The 12,299-nt window shown below is 39.2% G+C and overlaps 3 protein-coding genes across 3 annotated transcripts; all 3 read left to right on the top strand.

Annotated features, from left to right (window-relative positions):
• The first annotated feature begins 829 nt into the window (after positions 1-829).
• On the top strand, positions 830-4,378 carry LOC122976461 (trace amine-associated receptor 13c-like). The gene is made up of 2 exons (XM_044344963.1): positions 830-1,020; positions 2,669-4,378. The coding sequence occupies exons 1-2, from the start codon at positions 956-958 to the stop codon at positions 3,597-3,599; spliced, it is 996 nt and encodes a 331-aa protein (XP_044200898.1). The 5' UTR covers positions 830-955; the 3' UTR covers positions 3,600-4,378.
• Positions 4,379-5,783: 1,405 nt separating this feature from the next.
• Positions 5,784-7,466, top strand: LOC122976462 (trace amine-associated receptor 13c-like). The gene has a single exon (XM_044344964.1). It carries the CDS (start codon positions 5,848-5,850, stop codon positions 6,835-6,837), a length of 990 nt encoding a protein of 329 aa, XP_044200899.1. The 5' UTR covers positions 5,784-5,847; the 3' UTR covers positions 6,838-7,466.
• Positions 7,467-9,955: 2,489 nt separating this feature from the next.
• LOC122976464 (trace amine-associated receptor 13c-like) lies at positions 9,956-11,095 on the top strand. Its single transcript, XM_044344965.1, has one exon. The coding sequence runs from the start codon at positions 9,988-9,990 to the stop codon at positions 10,972-10,974; it is 987 nt and encodes a 328-aa protein (XP_044200900.1). The 5' UTR covers positions 9,956-9,987; the 3' UTR covers positions 10,975-11,095.
• Positions 11,096-12,299: the final 1,204 nt, after the last annotated feature.

The following is a 12,299-nucleotide window of genomic DNA, read 5'->3' as shown; positions in this document are numbered from 1 at the left end:
GTCCACCATAGATAGCTGGTTGGAATCATCTTCTTCCACCTTAACTGAAATCATTTTTAATTTCATTATGATTCATCTGAGCAGATCATTTCTGTGTGTTTCAAGGGCTCAAAATAACAAATATTTTCTCCACCATGATGTCGACCTTTCTCCCAACTCTCTTCCAGCTCAGATTCCTCTCAATCGCATGTTTTCAGAGAGAAATTAGTCTCAATAATAGTGACAAATGTGTGTTACATTATCAAAATGTGTATGGCAAATTGTGGGTAATTTATGGTGTACACAATCCACAAACTACCAATACCAAACAATTTGAACAAATGTAAAACAATTTTACAAATAAATACATAGCAACTTGAATAAATATGAATATTTTATACATATACATATATATTTTCAACTTCATTGAAATGACAAAATTTGCTTTTTAAAAGCATCCTGTGCATATAAATATCTAAAATATTTGTGAAGTTCGTTTGCATTTATTTACAGATTGTTAATCTGTGCACGGCTTGCCTCACACGTGTGGATCATCTTATATTTGTGTTTGGAGTTTTGAGTCTTTTCACAGTCTCTGATCCACAAACGTATGCTGCGTTTAAGTGCTGGTGGAAAACTCGGATGTCCGGCTTTTCGGCGCATTCATGTATCTAAGTATATTTACACAGAATATTAAAGTTTCATGTGGTTTTAACTTTGGCAACCTCAAATTCACTGACTCTACTGTTTTTGTCAGACCAGGCAAGAAGTAGATCATGCCCAGACAAGTAAGCCATGGCGAGACATCCAGATGCATCATCCTCTACAGTGAGTATAAGCTGAGTGATCGGGGGGGGGGGGGGGGGTGAAACCAGAAGGTCTGCAGCTGGGTTCCTCCTCTGCCTTTCATACAGGCTCCTCGCTGGCAGCCTTCTCAGCTGGTCTGGAGGTCTAAGGGTCTCTAAAGGTTGGAGACATGTTGACACAACCAACAGTGATGTCACGGTTTCCTGGAGTCCACCTGTACGTCACTGAGGAAAGGTGAGAAGTTAAACCATTGATGGTCAGCAAAAACAGGATGTCTGTTTTGCTAGCTCTTTGATTAAGTGAGAAGCTCATGACTCTTTATGAATATCTTACAAACATTGATTAGTGCAGATAAGTCATTCATAAATACTCCTCTATTTCTTACTTTCTAATAAGTCATCAAAATTATTTAAAGTGCTAGGTAGGAAGAAAGAGCAAGTTAGAGGGGTGTTTACAATTACAAATGTTAGTCATGTTAATTTAGTCAATTTATTCATAGAGCACATTTTAAAAAATAACAAATGTTTACCAAAATGCTTTATAGAGATTAAGAATTACAATCAAATAAAAACACAGACATAATTATGAGGATTAAGGGGGAACATTAATAGCGTAGAGTAAAATAAAGTATGGATAAAATCCTAAATACACAACAGCACTGTACAGAAAACAGATAAGAAAAAAAATATTTATATCCAATCTGTCTAGGCAGAACCATATTTCTCTCGGGGGTGTTTTAGTCTTCCACACCTATAACAGGTTAACAACAATGTTTCTTGTACCAGTACAGATTGTCTATATAAACAGTACCTCCCATATTCCCTACCCCAAGCCAAAAATTAGTAAGAATCACTCAAATACTAAACAAAACATTGAACTAAATACAATAAATCCCCCCCATACTTGGCCTTAGCCTGTGACATCACTGGTGATGTCAGCGGGAGCTTAAAAGCAGGAAGTGGTTGGGTGCCTCCCCCTTTAATCTCCTAAAGCAGGGTGAGTATGATGAGAAACACAACAAGCTAATATATAACTCAGGAAACTCAAGGCTATATCAGTAAACTGAACTTAAACAATTCTTGTCTGTCTTGATTACTGTGACCTACTATTGAAAGTAATTATTATAATAACTTGGATGTTTTCCGAAGAGGGAATCTGGTGGTGGGTTGATCATTTTCTTGGAATCGATTAGTTGTTTAGTCCATAAAATGGTGAAAAATACCAATCACTGTTTCCCAAAGCCCAAGATGACGTCCTCAAATGTTGTTTGTCCCCAACAACAGTCCATAACCCAAAGATATTCAGTTTACTATCACAGAAGACTAAAGAAACCAGAAAATATGCACATGTGAGAAGCTGGAAGCAGAGATTTGGACGTTGTTTTTTAATAAAAAGATAATTTAAAAAGTTGGCGATTAATTTCATGGATGGCGACTAATCAATTAATCAACTAATTGTTGCATCTCCATTGTTAACACATTTCTGATATTTGGAGTTTGGCTAAGATGCTCCACAAGTGGTTGACCCGTCTTTTAAGTGGGTCTTCTTTGTGATGAATTGAAGACCTAATTAAAAGTTAAAGAAATCAAAGCCAATACACACCAGTTATTGATATAAATATTAACTCTATGTGTAAATAAAAATAAAGATAAAGAAGGAAAAATGGAGGAAGTGATGAAGATAATGAGGGAAAAGAGGTGACATCATTCTCTTAGGTTTCTTGGGAAAATGTGAGGGTTGGTGTTAGAGGTAGATAAATTAACTGTCAGGTACTGAGTTTAACCACTTCTCTTGCCCCCACCTCATCCGTGCATCCCTCCTCCATGATGGATGGCACTTGGGGCCCCCCGCTCTGCTTCCCTGACTTCAACTCCTCCTGCAGGCGTCTGCTCCTACCCCATTTTGAGTCTGCACTCCTCTACACCCTGCTGGCCTTCGTCTCTCTGCTCACTGTCACACTCAACCTGCTCGTCATCATCTCCATCTCCCACTTCCAGCAGCTCCACACCCCTACTAACACCCTGCTTCTGTCTCTGGCCGTGTCCGACCTGGTGGTGGGGCTGCTGGTGATGCCTATTGAAGGCCTGCGCTACATAGAGAGGTGTTGGATGCTTGGGAGGCTGATGTGTGCTCTGACTCCTTATGTCTCTTATTGTATGCTCTCTGCCTCTTTGGGCCACATGGTGCTCATATCCATTGATCGCTATCTTGCTATCTGTGACCCACTGCTCTATTCCTCTAAAGTCACCCTGAACAGAGTTAAAATTTCAATCTGTCTGTGTTGGGCTTGTTCTCTTCTGTACAATGGGTGTATTCTGATGGGACATTTAGGGCGGCCGGACAGGTTCAGCTCCTGTCACGGCAAGTGTGTGGTAGTCATCAGCCACATCTCAGGCACACTAGACCTCTTCTTCTCCTTTGTTGGGCCCTGTACTGTCATGGTTGTGCTGTATATGAGGGTGTTTGTAGTTGCTGTCTCTCAGTTGAGAGTCATTCAGTCACAGACTGCTGCCACCAAGATGAGAGCGGCTCCGACTGCTAAAAGATCAGAGAGGAAGGCAGCCAGGACTCTTGGCATTGTGATAACTGTGTTTCTCATGTGTTTCTGCCCGTATTACTACCCTGCTCTGGCAGGTCAAGACACCTCCACTAGCTTGTCATACTTTGGTGTGTTGTCCTGGCTCATGTTGATGAACTCCTGTGTGAACCCTCTGATCTACGCTCTGTTCTACCCCTGGTTCAGAAAAGCTATTAAACTCATCCTAACACTGAGAATACTGCAGCCTCACTCCCAGGAGGCCAAGATCCTGTAGACAGGACTGAAATCATCTGTGTTTAGTCATTTTTCAGTGTTTTGGAAACACATTCTCACCTCTCTGTGTGCGCGCTCTCTGACATATATGACAAAGATGAAAGTGACAATGGATTTTATCTTCACAATTTAGCCATCCAGATCCAGATTTCATCTCTACACTCTCAGTGTAAAATGTGTTGCTTTTGTCTTAACCTCACTGTCATAAGGACCGAAAAATCATAGAAAAGCACAATAGTGAATCATTGTTCACTTGTTTCTACATATACAGTGTAGTCAGGAAGTAATTTGGCTGAGCACTGATGTGCATAATTACTCACTTTAGGGTATTAAATCCATCATTTTCCTGCTGCCTTGTTCCAAAATAAAAAGGCTATGATTCCTACATTGTTTATTCATTATCTATGAATACATTATTAGTCAGTCAACAGAATGGTTATATGTGATTACTTAGTTTTGATTAATATGAGTACAGACATGATGTACAAAACCATAGGCATATCTAAAATGTTTTTAAAATAATGCATGATAATACATTTGGATATATTAACTTATATAATAGGTTTATATATTCTAATCAAACATACTAGACAGTAGGCTTGTTTCTCCTCAGTGGCCTTGCTGACCTTGTTAGTTTCTTTGCTTTCCTACCACTTTATATTGAGCATAATTTCAAGATAAATGCTTTAAAGTGGTTTGCACTTCCACTATCACTATTATTCATCATTTAATTGTAAGCCTTTCAAGAAGCCAGTTGTGCTATTAAAAATAATCAAATCAGTGTGTTGTATTTTCTTCTATGGTTTATTTATTGTACTACAACAAAGCTGTCAAATGCAAAATGCCTGCAGTTTTTATTTTTTTGCCTTGATGCTGACATTTGATTTTTTAAAACAAACACAAAAACTTTGAATTTTCCAAAACCAACATGCAACAAATGGCATGTTTTGTCCCGCCAAAAATAAGAAAGTCATACACACTAAATTAACCACTACATTTAAATGTCTTTTTTGGATTTTCACTTTGCACGTAGACTTACCCATAAGGCAACCACACCCGGATGTCTGTGTGAAGCGGGCCTGTGAATCACAAAGGACGGAAGATAATTAGAAAACAGTGAATCAAAATGGAAAAATCTGAGTAAGAGGAAAAGAACAAAACACCCATTCACTTCCCTGAGTTCGAACAACTATTACTACAGTCCTCCCTTAATCAAGACATATAACATCTATGGACAATCAGTTTTACAGGACACATTTTTAGGTAGAAATATGTAAAAATGATGGACTCTGAGGGATAAATTTGCTGAAAAAGTAACACTTTCTTGATCCAGTCACAAGATATACATGTTCTGGCTGTAGCCACATGGGGGCGCTCCAGGAGTCTTAATAATACAGTCTACAATATGCTCTAAAAGATGCTTGCTGCACCTTTGTCGAGTAAAAAAAAAGCAATACACCTACAAATATTCTAAAAGCCTCCTTCTGCCACATTTTAAAGCACAACACCACCAAATTTTACCACCTTTTTTTACAACCATGAATCAGATCAAATCTCACCCACTGTGAAATGATGGAAACCTCAATTCCTACTTTACTTTGAAACATGGTATGTTGTCACCTGAAATGTCTGTTGCACAAAAAATAACACACCGTCAGATTTAATATACACTTTATGGCAACTGAGCTTCTACTGTATACTTATTTTTCACTTTTAAAAATTTCCACCTAAATTTGCATTTGCCTTACATTTGCTAAGGTAAAAAGTCATTTGAATTGTTTAAAAGGACTTTTTAAGCAATTTACACCTTACAGTATTCCTTACAATATTTGAGCCTTAATTGTACACATTTTTTTGGTTTTACTTGGTTTGTGTCCCTTTTTAATGCTTTACTTACAGCTTAAGTGCTCCATCTTAGAACTTTGAGACACATTTTTTTATTTGCATGTTGTGATATCCTGTTCTGTTTAGATTTACACATTCAAGGCTTTGAGTTGCATTTAAATCAAAGTTTGAGCCTTCTGGTGCTTTTCAATATTAGCTATACTGCATGTGTACTGATCAGAATGTATCATTCATAGCTTTGCAATGGAAAAATAGGCCAGAGGGTGAAGTGATGAAGATGATGATGCGTGAGAGAAGTTGCATCACTGCTGTCAGGTGATGTTTGGAAAGAAGGGAGGGTGGCGGCAGGTTAAAGGAGGATAAATTAACTGTCTGGTGGGGAGTTGCATTTCTTCCCCTCCTCCATGATGGATGGCACTTGGGGCCCCCCACTCTGCTTCCCTGACTTCAACTCCTCCTGCAGACGTCTGCTGCTACCCCGCTCTGAGTCTTCACTCCTCTACACCCTGCTGGCCTTCGTCTCTCTGCTCACTGTCACACTCAACCTGCTCGTCATCATCTCCATCTCCCACTTCCAGCAGCTTCAAACCCCGACTAACACCCTGCTCCTGTCTCTGGCCGTGTCTGACCTGGTGGTGGGGCTGCTGGTGATGCCAATCGAAGGCCTGCGCTACATAGAGGCGTGCTGGCTGCCGGGAAGGCTGATGTGTGCTCTGACTCCTTATGTCTCTTACTGTATGCTCTCTGCCTCTTTGGGCCACATGGTGCTCATATCCATTGATCGCTATCTTGCTATCTGTGACCCACTGCTCTATTCCTCTAAAGTCACCCTGAACAGAGTTAAAATTTCAATCTGTCTGTGTTGGGCTTGTTCTCTTCTGTACAATGGGTGTATTCTGATGGGACATTTAGGGCGGCCGGACAGGTTCAGCTCCTGTCACGGCGAGTGTGTGGTAGTCATCAGCCACATCTCAGGCACACTAGACCTCTTCTTCTCCTTTGTTGGGCCCTGTACTGTCATGGTTGTGCTGTATATGAGGGTGTTTGTAGTTGCTGTTTCTCAGATGAAAGTCATTCAGTCACAGACTGCTGCCACCAAGATGAGAGCGGCTCCGACTGCTAAAAGATCAGAGAGGAAGGCAGCCAGGACTCTTGGCATTGTGATAGCTGTGTTTCTAATGTGTTTCTGCCGGTATTACTCCTCAGCTCTGGCAGGTCAAGACACCTCCAATAGCTTGTCGTACTTTAGTGTGTTGTCATGGCTCATGTTGATGAACTCCTGTGTGAACCCTCTGATCTATGCTCTGCTCTACCCCTGGTTTAGAAAAGCTATCAAACTCATCCTAACACTGAGAATACTGCAGCCTCACTCCCAGGAGGCCAAGATCCTGTAGACACGACTGAAATTATCTGTGTTTGGTCATTTTATATTGTTTTGGAAACATGCTCTCACTTTCCTGTATGTGAGTGTGCTCTCTGACATATATGACAAAGATTTAAGTGACTGGATTTCTATGATTTAGAGAAGTGTATCTTCACAATTTAGCCTTTTTTTCTTTCCGGTTCTATCCATATTTAATATCTACACTCTCAGTGTAAAATGTGTTGCTTTTGTCTTTACCTCACTGTCATAAGGTCCGAAAAATCATAGAAAAGCACAATAGTGAATCATTGTTCACTTGTCTCTACATGTACAGTGTAGTCAGGAAGTAATTTGGCTGAGCACTGATGTGCATAATTACTCACTTTAGGGTATTAAATCCATCATTTTCCTGCTGCCTTGTTCCAAAATAAAAAGGCTATGATTCCCACATTGTTTATTCAATGTAGATGTGAACAACCTGAAACACTTAAATCTGAAGGTCAGCACTTAAACCTCATAATCATTCATTCACTATTTTTAAAGCCAATTCACTGGAGCACAGAGCCACAACACATGCACTGTACAATGAATGGCTTATGAGCATTATTTATGAATACATTATTAGTCAGTCAACAGAATGGTTATATGTGATTACTTAGTTTTGATTAATGAGTACAGACATGATGTACAAAACCATATGTATATCTAAAATGTTTTTAAAATAATGCATGATAATACATTTGGATATATTAACTTATATAATAGGTTTATATATTCTAATCAAACATACTAGACAGTAGGCTTGTTTCTCCTCAGTGGCCTTGTTGACCTTGTTAGTTTCTTTGCTTTCCTACCACTTTATATTGAGCATAATTTCAAGATAAATGCTTTAAAGTGGTTTGCACTTCAACTATCACTATTATTCATCATTTACTTGTAAGCCTTTCAAGAAGCCAGTTAATAAAAATAATCAAATCAGTGTGTTGTATTTTCTTCCATGGTTTATTTATTGTACTATAACAAAGCTGTCAAATGCAAAATGCCTGCAGTTTTTATTTTTTGCCTTGATGCTGACATTTGATTTTTTAAAACAAACATAAACATTTTGAATTTTCCAAAACCAACATGCAACAAATGGCATGTTTTGTCCCGCCAAAAATAAGAAAGTCATACACACTAAATTAACCACTACATTTATATGTGTTTTTTGGATTTTCACTTTGCACGTAGACTTACCCATAAGGCAACCACACCCGGACGTCTGTGTGGAGCCGGCCTGTGAATCACAAAGGACGGAAGATAATTAGAAAATAGTCATTCAAATTGGAAAAATCTGAGTAAGAGGAAAATAACAAAACACCCATTCACTTCCCTGAGGTCAAACAACTATTACTACAGTCCTCCCTTAATCAAGACATATAACATCTATGGAGAACAACAAAAGACAATCAGTTTTACAGGACACATTTTTAGGTAGAAATATGTAAAAATGATGGACTCTGAGGGATAAATTTGCTGAAAAAGTAACACTTTCTTTGCTCAGTCACAAGATATACATGTTCTGGCTGTAGCCACATGGGGGCGCTCCAGGAGTCTTATTAGCACAGTCTACAATGTGCTCTAAAAGATGCTTGCTGCACCTTTGTAGAGTAAAAAAAGCAATAAAGCTACAAATATTCTAAAAGCCTCCTTCTGCCACATTTTAAAGCACAACACCACCAAATTTTACCACCTTTTTTTACAACCATGAGTCAGATCAAATCTCACCCACTGTGAAATGATGGAAACCTCAATTCCTACTTTACTTTGAAACATGGTAGTTTGCGGTGTTACACTGGATTGCATTATATCTTAAGGTGTTCATGTTATTCTGTCAATGTATGTTGTCAGCTGTAATGTCTACTGCACAAAAAATAACACACCATCAGATTTAATATACACTTTATGGCAACTGAGCTAAAACTGTATACTTATTTTTCACTTTTAGACATTTGAGGAAAATTTCCACCTATATTTGCATTTGCCTTACATTTGCTTAAGTAAAAAGTCATTTGAATTGCTTGCAAAGGACTTCTTAAGCAATTTACACCTTACAGTGCATTCAGAAAGTATTCAGACCCCTTCACTTTTTTCAATTTTTGTTATGTTGCAGCCTTATGCTAAAATCATTTAAATTCATCTTTTCCCTCATGAATCTACACTCGAAACACCATGATGACAATGTGAAGACAGAATTTAAGAATTTCTTGCAAATTCAATAAAAAGGAAAAACTGAAATATCACACTGACATAAGTATTCAGACCCTTTACTCAGTATTTAGTTGAAACACCTTTGGCAGCGATTACAGCCTCAAGTCTTCTTGGGTATGATGCAACAAGCTGTGCAAGCCTGGATTTGGGGGTTTTCTGCCATTCATTCGTCTCTGCAGATCCTCTAAGCCATTTTCAGGTCTCTCCAGAGATGCTCGATTGGGTTCAAGTCAGGGCTCTGACCCGGCCACTCAACGACATTCACAGAGTTGTCCGTAAGCCACTCTTGCGTTGTCTTGGCTCTGTGCTTAGGGTCATTGTCCTGTTGGAAGTTGAACCTTCAGCCCAGTCTGAGGTCCTAAGTACTCTGGACCAGGTTTTCATTAGGGATATCTATGTTATGGGGTATTGAGTGTAGACTGATGAGGGGAAAAATGAATTTATGTTTGAAAAAAGTGAAGGGGTCTGAATACTTTCTGAATGCACTGTATTTGGGCCATAATTGTACACACTTTTAAAAGTTTACTTGGTTTGTGCCCCTTTGCTTGACTTATAGTAACTCTGTTACAACTTACAGCTTAAGTGCTCCATCTTGGAACTTTAAGACATTTTTTTTTTTAATTTGCATGTTGTGATATCCTGTTCTGTTTAGATTTATACATTCAAGGCTTTGTTGCATTTAAATCAAAGTTTGAGCCCTCTGGTGCTTTTCAATATTAGCTATACTGCATGTATACTGAACAGAATGTATCATTCATAGCTTTGCAATGGAAAAATAGGCCAGAGGGTGAAGTGATGAAGATGATGATGCGTGAGAGAAGTTGCATCACTGCTATCAGCGGATGTTTGGAAAGAAGGGAGGGTGGCGGCAGGTTAAAGGAGGATAAATTAACTGTCTGGTGGGGAGTTGCATTTCTTCCCCTCCTCCCTGATGGATGGCACTGGGGGCCCCCCACTCTGCTTCCCTGACTTCAACTCCTCCTGCAGACGTCTGCTGCTACCCCGCTCTGAGTCTTCACTCCTCTACACCCTGCTGGCCTTCGTCTCTCTGCTCACTGTCACACTCAACCTGCTCGTCATCATCTCCATCTCCCACTTCCAGCAGCTCCACACCCCGACTAACACCCTGCTCCTGTCTCTGGCCGTGTCCGACCTGGTGGTGGGGCTGCTGGTGATGCCTATCGAAGGCCTGCGTTACATGTTGATGTGCTGGCTGCTGGGGAGGCTGATGTGTGCTCTGACTCCTTATGTCTCTTATTGTATTCTCTCAGCTTCTTTGGGCCACATGGTGCTCATATCCATAGATCGCTATCTTGCTATATGTGACCCACTGCTCTATTCCTCTAAAGTCACCCTGACTAAGGTTAAAATCTGTATCTGTCTGTGTTGGGCCTGTTCAATTATCTACAACGGGCTGATTCTACTGGACCATTTAGGGCGGCCGGACAGGTTCAACTCCTGCCACGGCGAGTGTGTGGTAGTCATCAGCCACATCTCAGGAACTGTTGACCTCTTCATCACCTTTGTTGGGCCCTGTACTGTCATGGTTGTGCTGTATATGAGGGTGTTTGTAGTTGCTGTATCTCAGATGAGAGTCATTCAGTCACAGACTGCTGCCACTAAGATGAGAGCGGCTCCGACTGCTAAAAGATCAGAGAGGAAGGCAGCCAGGACTCTTGGCATTGTGATAGCTGTGTTTCTAATGTGCTTCTGTCCGTATTACTACCCAGCTCTGGCAGGTCAAGACACCTCCAATAGCTTGTCGTACTTTAGTGTGTTGTCCTGGGTCATGTTGATGAACTCCTGTGTGAACCCTCTGATCTACGCTCTGTTCTACCGCTGGTTTAGAAAAGCTATCAAACTCATCCTAACACTCAGAATACTGCAGCCTCACTCCTGGGAGGTCAACATCCTGTAGACAGGACTGAAATCATCTGTGTTTGGTCATTTCCTGTGTCACTTGTGTGTGTTTATGTGTCCTTTGGCAAGATCTCAGTTTTACCATATTTCATCTCTATACTTTGCAGTGTAAAAATGCTTTTTCCCCCTTTTATCTCACTGTCAGAAACAATAAGATATAAGTGAAGTGATATGAAGTGTCTTTGAGTACCTTGAAAAGTGATCTTTAAATAAAATATATTATTATTATATACCTTCATATATAAAACCTAGAGGTGGTGTATGTATGAATAAATGCATTATGACTCATTTGTTATGACAAAGCAGTACTGCTTTATGTGTTTACTCCCCTATCACAAGATGTACAAAAATCAGACGCATTTCTTATCAACGCTGCACAGAGATTAGTCAGTCTGCTCTGTTTCTCATCAAATTATTTCCCTGCTTTCTCTTAAACAGAGTATATTAGGCACAATCTCCATAAAAAAAGCTTTTATGTCTTTCTCCTATTTTTCATTCAAGCTGTGCAATTATTTAAAATATATTAATGTGCTTTTTAACTCTTGCATGATTTATTACCTGTTGTGTTAACAATGCTGTTAATTTTTTTTTTTTTTTAAAAAGTACTCATTAACACTCACTATAGCACTATACTTTGGTATATTTATTCTGAATTCAGACTTATCCATAAGACGGTTTCAAGATGGTTGGAAAATGGTTATTAAACTTTTAGTCAGTTGAAATGGCAATATATGAGCAGGCGGAAAGTAATAACACACATTCTCCACGTCCTTACGGGCCTGAATATGTACAATTGAATGAACATGAACAATGTAGCTACAGCAAACAACAGTGTTTTTAAAACAGCTCTTTGGGTATAAATCTATATAAATACTTAAATATTTGCTGTCTATTTCAATTTATTTCACATTTTTGTCATCATTATATAGTCCTGGCAGTATATAACAATAATTTCCAATGATATAACTAAGAAAAAGAATGGATGGATGGATGGATGGATGGATAGATTAAACAATTAAAAGACAACTAATTCATTTAAGGTCAGAGGTCTGGAACAATAGATTTCGGGATTTCCCATCCAGCTTTGCTAAAATCATTAAAAAAAAAACATATGGTAGGCTACAATTAATATTTAAGACCTTCGTTAAATACCTTAAATTAAAACCTTAAATACCTTCTGAGGCCTTTTTTTTTAGGAAACCTGAATCAATGCTTTTAAGACTTTTCAAGACTTGCAGATACCCTGTCATTCAGTCACATGGCTTACATGGACAATTAATGTCATTAATTTCACCTGTGCTTGTCCTGCTCTAACGATCCAAC

This window comes from Thunnus albacares, chromosome 24, assembly GCF_914725855.1.
Source record: "Thunnus albacares chromosome 24, fThuAlb1.1, whole genome shotgun sequence".
Lineage (NCBI taxonomy): Eukaryota > Metazoa > Chordata > Actinopteri > Scombriformes > Scombridae > Thunnus > Thunnus albacares.
This window is presented reverse-complemented; position numbering and strand designations above follow the sequence as displayed.

What these genes read in the sequence shown, in the direction of transcription:
- LOC122976461 (XM_044344963.1), top strand. Translation starts at nt 956, where the DNA reads ATGTTGACACAACCAACAGTGATGTCACGGTTTCCTGGAGTCCACCTG. An exon ending in CTGTACGTCACTGAGGAAAG is followed by an intron (nt 1,021 to 2,668) that starts GTGAGAAGTTAA and finishes CTCCTCCTGCAG; the next exon opens with GCGTCTGCTCCTACCCCATT.
- LOC122976462 (XM_044344964.1), top strand. Translation starts at nt 5,848, where the DNA reads ATGATGGATGGCACTTGGGGCCCCCCACTCTGCTTCCCTGACTTCAAC.
- LOC122976464 (XM_044344965.1), top strand. Translation starts at nt 9,988, where the DNA reads ATGGATGGCACTGGGGGCCCCCCACTCTGCTTCCCTGACTTCAACTCC.